Source organism: Brassica napus, chromosome C2 (genome assembly GCF_020379485.1).
Source record: "Brassica napus cultivar Da-Ae chromosome C2, Da-Ae, whole genome shotgun sequence".
Lineage (NCBI taxonomy): Eukaryota > Viridiplantae > Streptophyta > Magnoliopsida > Brassicales > Brassicaceae > Brassica > Brassica napus.
The window spans coordinates 1,139,574-1,154,142 of record NC_063445.1 but is presented as its reverse complement, the minus strand read 5'-3'; the positions used below and the strand labels follow the sequence as shown (position 1 = coordinate 1,154,142).

The window sequence follows — 14,569 nt, the reverse complement described above, 5'->3', positions numbered from 1 at the left end:
ATCTGTATTCTTAATAACCCTATCTCCGTTTATACCATCAAACCAAACATTGTTAATTTTTTTAATTAAGGTTTATTTTTTGAAAGTAAGAGAGTTTTGGGCACAAAGAAACATCATCATTATCTAAAAAGAATTATCTTTCATTTTCTACCAAATATGTACTTGTCAGAGTAGGTGAACATGTTAAAGCATTTTTTAAACATGATGACCTTTTGATAGTTATCTGTCATTCCCAAAATATTTATTTCTATTTTGATAGTTAACAACAAAAACTATTTTGTCAAATCTGAATCTGGTGGTGGTATAGAAAAGAGAGTATATAAACGACCAAATTAATGAACAAAAATAATCAGAAGGACTAGGTATGCAAAATCGGGAAAAGTAGCCTTTTTTAGGGCAGATCTCTAGTAGTTTAACTCCAAAGTGAAACCAGACAATGTGATTTTCACTTTAATCTGTACGACCTCAAACCCAACTCTTTTCTGCAAACAAAATCTAATAAAAAGGCTTTTAAAATGGCATTTACACGTAATTAATCCGAAATAACGAGGGTAAAACAGACAAATCGTTGTCACCTCACCTCTGTAACTCTGTTTATATTTCTTTGACCTTCTCTCTGCACAGATCCCCTGAGCTCTCACCTCTCTAATCTCGAGATCCGCCGTTAGCTTTGTGTCCTAAACTCATAGCTCCTGTCTTTTTCTTCTTCTTTTCATTTGTGTTTAGAGAAGGATCTTCAGATCTGGGTCTGTGTTTCTCTCATTTGGTTAATCAAGGTATATGTTCTTCTAAGTATTATTGTAGATCTATCCGTTTGATGATTCAATTGATCTGATCGAGCGTTAACGCTTATCATCTAGCTGGTTAGAAAACGTTTTTGTTTGGTTTGATTAGTACAGATCAAGACAAATGTTACATTTACATGATTCATCTAGGACGAATGTTATATAGCCTTTTTTTTAAATCAGACGCATGTAGCTCTAGCATTAATCTGATGGGACCAAAATGAATCTTGATCATGTAGTAGTTACCACCAATGCACTCATTTTGAAAAAAAAACAGCAGCATTGAATAATTATTATTAATTTGTCTTTAAATGTTTTAATTAGTCTTGTCTTTGGTGCAGGTCAGCATGGCGTCAGCGACTGAGAACCAATGGCTCAAAGGAAGAGTGAAGGCTGTAACCTCCGGAGACTGTTTAGTGATCACCGCTTTGACCCACAACAGACCTGGAGCTCCACCGGAAAAGACCATCACTCTTTCTTCTCTCATGGCACCTAAGATGGTGAGCTTACTCTAAATTCCAAAAAGTCAACTCTTCTGTGCCTCCATCATTAATTCTTTTTTATTTATTTTATTTTCCATTGTAGGCTCGTAGGGGAGGTAAAGATGAGCCTTTTGCATGGGAGAGCAAGGAGTTTCTGAGGAAACTCTGCATTGGAAAGGTGCCAAAAGTCTAAATACCTTACTAATTTGTCAATGTTCAAGAAATCGATAGGCGATTATAAAATCGTTTCGTTTAAGTCTGATTTGCCCCTAGACCGATTTTTAGAACACTCCCAATTGTACACAATATAGGTGTTATGATTGAAAATATTTTTCTCATCTTACTTTTGCATGGGAAAGCAAAGAGTTTCCTAAATTGGAAAGGTGCCAAAAGTCTAAATCCTTCTACTAATTTGTCAATGTTCAAGAAATCGATAGGCGGCAATTAGGCCCTTTATAGGGGATTATTGATTTGCCGTCTAGACCGATTTTTAGAACACTGCCAATTGTACACATTATAGGTATTATGACTGACAACATTTTTTCTCATTTTACTTTTTTTTTTTGTTATTTGAACAGGAAGTTGCTTTCAAAGTGGATTACAAAGTGGAAGCTATTGCTGGAAGAGAGTTTGGTTCTGTCTTCCTCGGTAACCAGAATCTAGCAAAGGTTGTTGTTCAAAATGGTTGGGCAAAGGTTAGGGAGCAAGGTCAGCAGAGTCAGGGCAAAGTTAGTCCTTACATTGTAGAGCTGCTACAGCTCCAAGAGCAGGCTAAGCAAGAAGGCTTTGGTTGTTTCAGCAAGGTTAGTCTCTCTCACTCTCTTCCTTACTTACATTCTCCAAATCTTTTAGTTTTTTAAATTAATTTTATTATGGATTTTACCAGGTTCCTGGTGCTGCTGAGGCATCTATCAGAGACCTTCCTCCTTCTGCCATTGGAGATGCTGGAGGCTTTGATGCAATGGGGCTTCTAGCTGCTAACAAAGGCAAGCCTATGGAAGGTGTTGTGGAGCAAGTACGCGATGGGAGTACTATTCGTGTTTATCTCCTTCCAGAGTTCCAGTTTGTGCAAGTCTTTGTTGCTGGAATCCAGGTGAGTGATTAAACTTGACATTTTTAAACATTTAAGATGCAAATCATGCAACAAAGTCAGTCAGAAATTTTTCTTTTAATGTTAGTCTCCATCAATGGGAAGAAGAAACACAAACGGAAACGTTGTTGAGACGGTTCCTGATGAGTCTAACAATGGAGATGCCTCGGGTGAGTCAAGAGGTCCTCTGACGTCAGCTCAGAGACTTGCTGCCTCTGCAGCATCTTCCGGTGAGGTTTCTGCTGATCCATTTGGAGCTGAGGCCAAGTACTTCACCGAGCATCGTGTTCTTAGCAGAGATGTAAGTTTTCTTCATGTTTATTTGTATTTTTTGCATTTGGATTGATCTTAATTTTTATGTTGAATTTTGCAGGTTCGGATTGTTCTTGAAGGTGTTGACAAGTTCAACAACCTGATTGGTTCAGTCCATTACTCTGATGGAGAAGTAGTTAAAGACTTGGGTTTGGAGCTCGTTGAAAATGTATGTGCTTATAATTTTAAGCAATGTTGTTATTATTATTATATGTTGCTAACAAACTTAATGACTTTTACTTAGGGTCTTGCTAAATACGTTGAATGGAGTGCTAACATGATGGAGGAAGAAGCCAAGAGGAAGCTGAAAGCTGCTGAACTCCAATGCAAGAAAGATCGTGTGAAGATGTGGGCAAGCTATGTTCCTCCAGCTACAAACTCTAAGGCACTTCATGACCAGAACTTTACCGGAAAGGTAAACATAAATTCCTGTTTAATTACTGTCTTGTCTCTATCTTTTGCTTGTTTAAGTGATTGGTTCTATCTTATCTTTTTAGGTAGTGGAAGTGGTGAGTGGAGACTGTGTTGTAGTTGCTGATGATGCTATCCCATACGGGAGCCCGGCTGCAGAGAGACGTGTCAATCTTTCGAGTATCAGATGTCCTAAAATGGGTAACCCACGTAGAGAGGAGAAGCCAGCTCCTTATGCTAGGGAAGCTAGAGAGTTTCTGAGGCAAAGGCTTATTGGCAAACAGGTATTGTGTTAAGACTATATGCATTCGGTTTGTTATCTTGGTTTAGATAACCATATAATAAAGATTCATTTTAGATAACTAGGTCCTTTCTGACTATGAATAGAAAGTTTAATTTATCAATTCCAACTTGAAGAGTAATACTAGAAAAGCTTAATTCATTTTTCTCCAATTCTCTTAATTAGGCATGCGGTTTTGGTTAATTCGGTTTTTTTTTGGGTCGAGTAGTTCGGTTTGGCCGAATTGTACACAAAAAATCGGTTTTCGGTTAGATCGGTTTCAAAATTTCCTATCAAACTTAACTGAAGTTTCTACATTTGGTTAGTTTTTTACATTTGGTTAAATTTCGGTTTTAAATTGGTTAAATTTCGGTTTTAAATTGGTTAAAATTTGAATTTTTTTGGTTAAGTTCGGTTCGGATTTTGGTTAGTTCGGTTTAAGGTTTCAGAAATTTCTATCAAACTTAACCGAAGTTTTTTCATTCAGTTAATTTTTTTTGTTTTAACTTGGTTATTGCCTATTGGAGTTCCAAAAAAACAAAAAAAACTTGGTTAAAATTCAAAAGAATTGGTTAAGCTTAGTTATTTCAGTTAGTCCGGTTCAGAATTTGATCGGTTATTTAGTCTTGATGCATTATCATATGGTATTCATTTGCCTTTACACAGGTCATTGTTCAAATGGAATACTCAAGAAAAGTCACACCAGCAGAAGGTGCTACCACAACTGCAGATAGGATAATGGACTTCGGCTCAGTGTTCATTCCATCTCCCTCCAAAGGCGACACCGAGGAAGTAGCTACTGCATCAGCCATCTCCGGCACTCAGCCAGCTGGAGTCAACATCGCTGAGCTTCTCCTGTCACGTGGTTTCGGAAACGTGGTCAGACACAGAGACTTTGAAGAGAGGTCAAACCATTACGATGCTCTTCTCGCTGCTGAATCTCGCGCTCTCTCTGGAAAGAAAGGAATCCATTCTGCTAAAGAGGCTCCAGCCATGCACATCACTGACTTAACCGTGGCCGCGGCCAAGAAAGCTAAAGATTTCTTGCCGTCGCTTCAGAGGATCAGGAGGATACCTGCTGTTGTGGAATATGTACTGAGTGGACATCGGTGTAAGCTTTATATTCCAAAGCTGACGTGTAGCATTGCCTTTGCGTTCTCTGGTGTTAGATGCCCTGGACGTGGAGAGCCTTTCTCGGATGAAGCTATCTCTGTGATGAGGCGTAGGATCATGCAGAGGGATGTTGAGGTAAGCTAAACAAATCTAAACTTACATTTAATTTTTCTCTATTCTTTTGCTAATAGTTTGTTATAAACTTTACATAGATTGAAGTTGAAACGGTGGATAGAACCGGTACTTTCCTAGGATCAATGTGGGAGGGGAGGACAAACGTGGCGACGGTTCTGCTTGAAGCTGGTTTAGCCAAGATGCAGACTAGCTTTGGTGCAGACAGGATTGTTGAAGCGCATATTCTTGAGCAGGCAGAGAGATCTGCTAAGAATCAGAAACTGAAGGTGACATTAGTATAATACATGCTTTTGGTTCATAGATTATGTTTGCTAAACTGTTTTTTTTTTTTTTGATCTTTTTGCAGATTTGGGAAAATTATGTTGAAGGACAAGAAGTCTCAAACGGAAGTACAACCGTGGAGACTAGGCAGAAGGAGACTTTGAAGGTTGCTGTTACAGAAGTACTTGGAGGTGGTCGGTTCTATGTTCAATCTGTTGGAGATCAGAGGATAGCTTCTATTCAGAACCAGCTTGCTTCTCTGAGTGTTAAAGATGCTCCAATCATTGGATCCTTTAACCCCAAGAGAGGTGACATTGTGCTTGCACAGTTTAGCCTTGACAACTCCTGGAACCGTGCAATGGTAAGTCTTAGGCCTGAGATTTTTAACCGAACCGAACCGAAATTTCGGTAAGTTTGGTAGGTTTTCTAAAAAAAATTCGGTTTTCGGTTCGGTAAACGGTTATTTTGGTTTTCTTCTTAATAAAAAATTATACCTAAACCATACCAAAAACCCAAACCGAATTAACCAAATTTTGAACTGAAATAACCAAATTTAACTAAATTTATCCAAAATTATAACAAAATTAAACCAAAATAAAAGACTTCGGTAGAATTTTTCAAAAACCGAACTAACCAAGTACTGAACCGAATCGAATTTTATTTCGGGTTAATTCGGTAAGATTTATGTTTAACTTCCGAACCGAACTACCTAAACTAACCAAACCCGCAGGCCTAGTAAGTCTAGTCCACTTTCTTAGTTTCTGTGCTACTTATTCATTTAATCTTGATACCTTCATCTCCAGATTGTGAGTGCACCCCGAGAAGCTATTCAGTCACCAGATGAGAAGCTTGAAGTGTTCTACATAGATTATGGAAACCAAGAGTTAGTCCCTTACAGCGCAATCCGACCAGTTGATCCTTCTGTGTCCTCAGCACCAGGGCTAGCTCAGCTATGCAGACTTGCCTACATAAAGGTTCCAAGCTTGGAGGAAGACTTTGGTCCTGAAGCTGGAGAGTATTTGCATACCGTGACGCTTGGAAGTGGTAAAGAGTTCAAGGCAGTGATAGAGGAAAGAGACACGTCTGGTGGTAAAGTCAAAGGCCAAGGCACTGGAACTGAACTTGCTGTCACTCTCATTGCTGCTGATGAAGAGATCTCTGTCAACGCTGCAATGCTTCAGGTAGGTTTCCTCTCACACCTTTGTCTCTATAGAGTATTTCCAATAATATGTGTTTCTGATGATGATGATGATGATGAACACAGGAAGGAATAGCGAAAATGGAGAAACGTAGGAGATTTGAGCACAAGGACAAGCAAGCTGCTCTTGATGCTTTGGAGAAGTTCCAGGAGGAAGCTCGCAAGGCTAGGACTGGGATCTGGCAGTACGGTGACGTGGAATCAGATGATGAGGACACTGCTCCGGCTAGGAAGCCTGCTGGTGGTGGTCGCAGGTAATAATGGTAATCGATATGCTGGTTCAAAGGGACCATGACGTAGGAGGGAGACAAGTGGTTGGTCGGTTTCTCTTAAGGTTTTAAAGACATGTCATCAGACCTTTTTTTTGTAACGTTTTGGACTATAGTTATACTTTTTGAGTTTTAACGAGAATTTCCTATGTTTTTTTTGAGCAAAAACGAAAATTTCCTATGTAGGACTTGAAATAAGAGGAAGTTTGAACTATGCTTCAACAGTTTTTTTTTTGAAATACTTTTTACAATCAGATTTAACTGAATCAAAGTATACAAAAAACTCGTTACAACATTGGCGTATGTTGCTGCGACTTCGACCAATATTGTTTTCACATCACAAATGGTTTGGCCTCCTTCGTTCAGCACTTCAGCTCTCCTTTTTCTTCTAGTTTGTAGTCAGCTTTCCTCAAGATGATCCCTCCTTAGCTCTATATAGAGAACATACATTGGTAGTTTCATCTGCTGGCTAAAGCCTACACGCTTGTTTTCTTCTCAGTTAGGAAATGGCTGCGCTTTAGCCATGGAGTAGCCTATTCATTAAATTTTCCAATGAAACCAAAAAATATAATATCATTTTAACTTATAAAATAAAAATGAAAGATTAGATAGAACTTTTTAAATGTTCTTAAACCTTACTATTAGGCCGTTACATTTTTCTTAATTGTTTATACTCTCACAATCAGCTAAAACATAAAATATTGTGTATATAAAATGCTCAGTACTTTTCTATCGTTTTATATTTGAGTAATGAGTTGTACATTGAGTTGTGATCAATATTTTATAAAATTGCAAAAGAAATATCCACCATTTGCGATAAGACGTAGCTAAAGTGGTACAATGCTTTCTCGATGAGGAATTAAAAATATAGTGTTATATTGATTAAAATGTGATAAATTGATACGAGTTGAACTGGTGATGGATGCTTACTAGCTCCCACTTTAATGGGACTAGTGCTTATTCGACATGATTATTGTCCATTGCTATTTTGTAATAAAATAATCGTAAAGAGCTTTACGACTTCTATATAAAGAAAGGCCTACATTACACATTAGTTAAATGTATATATAATCATATTCGGATTCATTTTCATTCCTATAGTTCGTAAGCAGTGATGTTTCCAAGCTAGAATTGATGCGAAACTCTTAAACTGTAGGTTTTAGGTAAAATGCATCTAATTTTTTTTTTGCACATACACTATACAGCCAACATTTGAATTATCGTAGCTTTGTAAACTGAATGAGTAAATAATTAATTCTACAAATATTTTCTCATTCTACAAATATTCTCCAATGATTGTTGTTGTTGCGGCAAAAAAAAAGTTTACAAATTGATACAAAACTCTAGTACGTTGGATGAACGGATGAACTAAGTGGTCCTCGTATGACCCATTAAACTGGACCACCTTCATACACAATGCATATTTTAATTTTACGAAAAGAGTGGCTGGTTTATTTGTAATCACAAAAGGATAATTTATTATTTTCTAGTGGAAATGACGACATAAAAAAATATATATATAACCCCTCTTGTGTTTTTAATCGTCACTGAAAGTTATAGAACCAAAAACGAAGAAGAACAAATATTTGGATGAAGAAAAAAAGACAAATGACATGTTGCACCACAAATTTATAATGAGAGCTAGCTAGCATCTAACATTGTTTTAAATTGTTATTTGAGATTGTAAAAGGGGATGCAAAGCAATCGCACTATGACGCGCATGTGGTCTTTTATTACTATTTCGGTTTGCTAACTATTTAGATAAATTTTTTCGATGCAAGGATAAGATTATTGGTTTAGCAAAAAAAAAAAAGGATAAGATTATTGATATAGGGGATTCTTTATATTATACTGGGCACTGGCATACGTATTGTATTTCATACTGACACGCTTAATTCTACACCATGCAATATTGCAAGCTGGATTTCTTACAAAAGTAAAACATGCACATTATTGAAGTGTTCATTAAAATTATACGGAAGTTAGGTATAACTTTGATAGAGATCGATCCCTTGGGGTTTAAATAAAATTTAGCAAAACATATTCTATAGTTTTATATTTAAATAACAATAGCAAATAAATTATGATTTGGATATGGGACCAAATGAAGTATAAGTATTATAAATATAATGGGTTGAGGATAGACGTAGGAGGAGACTGGAAGAAACACTAAACATTTTATATCTTTTCTTGTCACTCACCTGAGGAAGAGAAAAAGATATGGAGGAAGAAACGGATCAAGAAGACGCCGTTAAGAAGCTTTCGAGCTACGGTTAATCGGAGTTAACTCAGTTCCGTTATCTTTCTCTGTTTTGGTTAACTGAGAAATGATGCAAACGGCAAGTCATCAGAGGCAAAGGGAAGGCTACGCCTTTCTTCTTTTCGTGCTTTCTCTTATTTTTTTCTGTATTTTTCTTCTCCCGGTAAACTCTCCGGTGATGTGTTGATTAGTGTGACAAGAAGTATTCTGATTGCTTTTAATAGCTTGACAATATTGTTGTTTCTTATAAAACTATCTATATAAAGTTAAAAGTTGCCATTCAGAAGTTTTTTTATTGCTTACATTGATTGATACTATCGATTCTACATCTATCTAACATCTTTCTGAGTTAGCTAACAAACCTTGACGTATGTGAAATAGTTTGAGCCGGTCCTGTGTAAATCTGTACAATACAATATACATAATTTTACAACTATAGTCCGAGAAATATAGTTTTTAACATGTTTATTATATAAAAAAGTCTAGTTGAAATGCATAAATCTTTTAGCTTTTTTTTTCTTTAAATGTGTATATATACGCTTATTTGAAATCAATACAACACATACAAAAATGTTATAAATCCAAACGTGCAGTCAAAATATACGTTCCAATATGAATGATCAAAAACATTACCGTAAGAAACTGAACCAATCAACATTAATTTGAGAAATGAACCAAACCGTAACTTTAATCCATCCAATATCCATTTTGAATATGTAACTTTACAGAGTTTGACTCTTAGATCATGACCACATCAACGAGCAAACGTATTACAGCAGGTCTTGTTTCTGTTATCTCGCATAATCTAGAGCTCAAGAGTCAAGAAACGATCCCTTGCCAACAAACAAAAAGAATGACTACTCCCAAGAAAAAATTGTATTTGGCTTAATCAAGAGCCATGTTTTTCTTCATAGCTTCATAAACAATGTATGTAATGCTTGCAGCTGGAACCACTTTAAGAAGATTAGGTAAGAGTCCTCTGTAGAATCCTCTCAAACCTTCACCTCTCATCGTTTTCATAAACTCTTGTCTCATTGTCGTCTCTGAACTATCCGCTTGCATCCTGACAGGACAAGAATCAAACTTGTTAAGCAAGAAAAAAAGATAAAACTTTTGTAACTTGTTAAGCAAGGAACAGAACATAAAACTTTTGTTAACATTTTTTACCTTGTTCTTACAACCTGTAAAGGGTAAACACATGATGCTCCGAGAGCTCCTGATGTCATTCCACAGCTCAGTTGTATCAGAGGACCCGGCTCTGCAAAATTTGAAATTATTTAAAGAACAATCATCTACAAAAAAAAACAATAAGAATCCAAGGGCTTTTGATTCTCTAACCGGTGTCTTGAAGAATGTATGTTCTAGACAAGTCTTTAAGCGTCTCATAAGCAGCTAGATCGATTCCAGCATAAGGTATAATCCCAATAAGAGAAGGAAACAGACCCTTATAGAACGCCCTAGGCCCCTCTCTCACCCATATATCCTTTGTAAGCTTCCACAGCTTCGGCGCCTTCCCACCTTCACTCACACAAGTCTGCAGCCTCGTCTTCACAAGATCCATAGGGTAAATAGCGGTCTGAGCCACCGCGCCAGCCATTCCACCAGCCAAAAGCCTCGCGCTCGTACCGATATCACCTCCCTCTCCTCCAATCATAGGCTTCAGCATCTCGTAAGCGCAGAACTTAATGGCGCTCTCAGGAGCAACCTTCATTACATTCAAACCATTGCCTCTGAAGAAACCTCTCAACTTATCTTCTCTCCATATCTTCTTGATGGTTGGGAGGACCCCTGCGTGTGCTCTCTGAACTTGCAGAACTACTTTGAGGCGATCAAGAGGCGCGGTTGCGGTTCTGGATACGGCTCCGGCTAGTCCTCCTGCGAGAAGGAGCCTGCTTCTTTTGACATGTTTGCTTATACCGTCTGGGATAACGGCTTGCTCGCCAATGTCTATCAAACACACCCTTTCCCAGTGATGGTATATGTTCTCAATGGTGGCTTCATGAGGGTATAACAAGAGAAAATCTCTCCACTCTTCGAATGTTATGGTTCCGTTGTTGTCTTTATCAACATGCTCCACGAAACGAGCGAGCTCCTCGTCATCTATTTCAATACCTACAAGAATATAACTGTGGGGGCTTATGTAGGTTTGAGATACTCAACAATCAAAAGCAAAAACATTGAAACCAATATTCAAGAAGTCTTTAGATGGTAATTAGATGTTTTATAAGGGGATTATTGATTATACGGATAGAAACCGATTTTTTTGAATGTCTAAAACCGATTTGAAGACTAGGCGGAAGCTGTCTAACCGACTAGGCAGGAGCTGTCTAGACTGATTTTAGAATACTGATTAAAACATATTCACTGTAAACAAACTACTTCAATGCCTAAAAGAACATAACTGTGGAGCTAATGCAGGTTTGACATACTCAACAATCAAAAGCGAAAACATCAAAACACAATGTCCAAGAAATCGCTAGATGGTAATTAGAGGATTTATAGGGGATTAGTGATTATGTGGATGCTTAGACCGATTTTTTGAACATCTAACCAAAAATTGTAGGTTTAAGATACTCAACAATCAAAAGCGAAAACATTAAAATACAATGTCCAAAAAAATAGCTAGACAGTAATTAGACGATTTATAGGAGATTAGTGATTATGTGGACGCCTAGACCGATTTTTTGAACATCTAAGCAAAAAATGTTGATTAAAACATATTCACTGTAAACAAACTACTCCAATGCCTACAAGAACATAACTGTGGAGCTTATGCAGGTTTGACATACTCAATAATCAAAAGCGAAAACAATAAAACACAATGTCCAAGATATAGCTAGACAGTAATTAGACAATTTATAGGAGATTATTGATTATGCGGACCGATTTTTTGAACATCTAAGCAAAAATTTGTTTCCTTTAGACCCAATTTGGGTCTAGACAGGAGCTGCCTAGACCGATTTTTAGAATACTGATTAAAACATATTCACTGTAAACAAACTACTTAGCCATCAGTACACTATCAACATCCACAAGCTCAATAAAGGTTCCAACTTTACATGACACTATTAGTACCAGCCTTAACCAGAGCCTCCAAAACAAGCTACTAATTAAAACATACTCACTGTAACCAAACTACTAGTAGAGATAACCGATCAGTACACTATCAACATCCACACATTCAATAAAGGTTCCAACTTTTACACGACACCATCACGTACCAGCCTTAACCAGAGCCTCCCAAAGCTCCTCCGGCAAAATACACCCGTTGTGAGCAACATCAATAGCCTGGAAGATCCTGTAAAGCTCGAGCTCCTTGGCGTCAATGTAACGACGAAACTCGTGGTAATCCACGCGCCCGTCTCTGTTGGCATCACAGACTCTGAACAAATCCCTAGCGTACTTGTACTCGGGAGGAATCTGAAGCGAAGCTAAGCCCTTTTCGATCTGGGCGTAGTCCAAGAACCCTAAGCTCGAATTGTCGAAGAAATCGAATAGGCTCCGGATTCGAATCTCTCTCTCCTCGCTGGTCTCGCGTAAGGCTAGGAGTACGTGGTCCATCGAGATTGATGCGGGCTTCTTCATTGGGTTGATTGAGATTCGATTGAGATAAAGGAAGAGTCTTTGAGCTTTTGAATGATTCTTACGGATCGTTCATGTTGGGGAGAGAGAGTTTTGGATTTGGGGTTTGAAACGACGGCCGGTGAAGGAGGCTCCGGCGTCGTTTTGTTAACCGGGAGTGACGGTCCTAATCTCTTTCGCTCTATCTTCTTCCCTCACCTCTGCTTCTTCCTCTGTATATCGCGAGCAGGTTTTCCACGTGTGATTTTATACGGCACGTGCGGAATTAGTCGAATTTAAACCGGTCGTGTGCGTGTCTGTATTCGGTTTGAGTCAAACCGGTAGGTAAATTGTACGTGTATTGTGGTTTGATCATAACTCATACAGTAAGTTATAAACAGTGACTCAAATTATTTACGAGTCTTGTTCAAAATATTTATGGACTCTATTCAAAAAAATATCAAAGGTTTATTTAACGATGTAATAGAATAATTTTAAAAGTTTATAGCTCTATTTTATATATTTGACGTCTAGTTTGAAATTATAAACTTTAAATTTAGTACTATATCTAAAAATTTAAACTTTAAAACCATAATTTATGGCTCCGACTGGTGACATGTAGTATTAGAGTTGAATTACAGTATGATTTATAGTTCGATGTAACTTGCAGTAAAAAATATGTGGTAAAAAAAGTAAGTTTATGTGGTAAGTTTTGCAGTAAAAATAAAAGTTATCATTTTATTAAAACTTATGACTGGTAACATTTTTGATGTATAAGTTGCAGTACGAGTTCTGAATAAAAAAATTAAATATATAAATTGATAAATAGAATTTTTTTTATTAAGCTCTTTTTAAAATAAATAAAAAGCAAAAAAAATTATTTTAAATAAGTATAAAAAGTTTGAAAAAGTATTTTAAATTATTTTAAGCTATTTTTGTTTAAATATATATAAGTATATATATATAATAAACAAAAAAATCTCATATAAACATATGAATATATGTATGTAAATTATAAAACAATTTTTAGAAATTAATTTAAATTGAAGTAAGAAAGTTTATAAAGTATTTTGGCTAGCAAATAAATAGTTGTGTACAATGGTTGAGAATATTTATTAAATAACCAAAGTAATTGTTGGACAATTGCCATGTTTTAAAAGTTAATAAATTTCTATAGAAATAAAAAACGTGAACAACTAAACAAAAAGTTACTAACTCAGGTCAACTCAAGCTCTAATACATGCAATTTTCTTTGATGTTGGCTTAACGTTTGATTTGTTGATTATACAAAGGAGATAACTCAAAGTGTAACTCAACCTTACCACATTCTAAATCAACACACAAACTCAAAAGTTCACAACAAAATCATGATTGGTAACATTTCTGATTAATATTCTTAACTCAAACTAAATCAAGTGTAAAACATGTCACCAATCAAAGCCTATATAACTGTTTTCAAAATATTCTTAAATTTAGTGTTATTCTTCACGGCACGTGTGAATTAGTCCAATTTAAACCGGCCGTGTGTATTTGGTTTGAGTCAAACCGGTAGGTAAATTGTACGTGTGTATTGTGGTTTGATCATAACTCATACAGTGAGTAAGTTATAGAAAGAAAAAAAGAATGTCTGACCGTTAGTTTTATTTGTAACGTAAGAGACGGGAGAAATTGATTTTAGGTGGTTCGTAATTTGGTTAGCTATGTTCTTGGATCGGTCGTTCTCAGCAAGAGAAGCAGTAATGTTGTGTATATTTATTATTTGTATTGAGACTTTTCAACAACCGACCTTAGCTCAGTTGGTAGAGCGGGAGACTGTAGTCTGTGACAGATAATCTCTAGGTCGCTGGTTCGATTCCGGCAGGTCGGATTTTTTTGTTGTTGTATAAACGCTTTTTCACTTATATTTTGCCATTTCTGTACGATATCTAATCTTGCATTGTTTTGTTTTAGGGAAAATTGGAAAAATGGGACACTTTGAACTTTTGTTTGTCACAATAAGACTTCTCATACTTTTGGTAATTCTGGACATGTTTTACCCTTTTTTAATGGGAAAAATAGTAAATTGAATTTTAAAAATGTAAAAAAATATGAAAACTGTTGGAAACATAAGTATGACAATATATATGTTTAAACTTTAAAAAAAAAAAAATTGAAATCATATTTTATTTTATCTTCTAGCTACAATTAGAATACTCATTCTGGTAATCTACCTAGTTTATATGTCTGATTCTAAGTTTTAAACATAGATATATCAAGGGTATATACCGTAAACTAACTTTTCTTGTATATTCTAGCAAAGATAGAATCAGTTACGTTATAATCAAGAAAGATGTATTCGGTATACCTACAGCTCGATAACGATATATAGCCACAACTCAATGATATATGTCAGTTATATTACGAGACATAACT

The 14,569-nt window shown here is 36.3% G+C and overlaps 2 protein-coding genes and 1 non-coding gene across 3 annotated transcripts; 2 read left to right on the top strand and 1 right to left on the bottom strand.

Moving 5' to 3' along the window:
- Positions 1–521: 521 nt before the first annotated feature.
- Positions 522–6,550, top strand: LOC106422750 (ribonuclease TUDOR 1). The gene is made up of 14 exons (XM_013863533.3): positions 522–776; positions 1,127–1,285; positions 1,371–1,445; positions 1,846–2,070; positions 2,154–2,360; positions 2,446–2,658; positions 2,731–2,838; positions 2,914–3,084; positions 3,167–3,364; positions 4,027–4,608; positions 4,686–4,874; positions 4,955–5,230; positions 5,673–6,050; positions 6,134–6,550. Exons 2-14 carry the CDS (start codon positions 1,133–1,135, stop codon positions 6,323–6,325), a joined length of 2,967 nt encoding a protein of 988 aa, XP_013718987.2. The 5' UTR covers positions 522–776; positions 1,127–1,132; the 3' UTR covers positions 6,326–6,550.
- A 2,728-nt stretch (positions 6,551–9,278) lies between these two features.
- Positions 9,279–12,418, bottom strand: LOC106422784 (calcium-dependent mitochondrial ATP-magnesium/phosphate carrier protein 3). The gene is made up of 4 exons (XM_013863579.3): positions 11,818–12,418; positions 9,935–10,708; positions 9,764–9,854; positions 9,279–9,659 (listed from the first exon to the last, which is right to left on the bottom strand). The coding sequence occupies exons 1-4, from the start codon at positions 12,179–12,181 to the stop codon at positions 9,482–9,484; spliced, it is 1,407 nt and encodes a 468-aa protein (XP_013719033.1). The 5' UTR covers positions 12,182–12,418; the 3' UTR covers positions 9,279–9,481.
- Positions 12,419–13,938: 1,520 nt separating this feature from the next.
- TRNAY-GUA lies at positions 13,939–14,024 on the top strand. Its single transcript is given in 2 exon segments — positions 13,939–13,975; positions 13,989–14,024. It is a non-coding gene; the product is annotated as a tRNA-Tyr (tRNA).
- Positions 14,025–14,569: the final 545 nt, after the last annotated feature.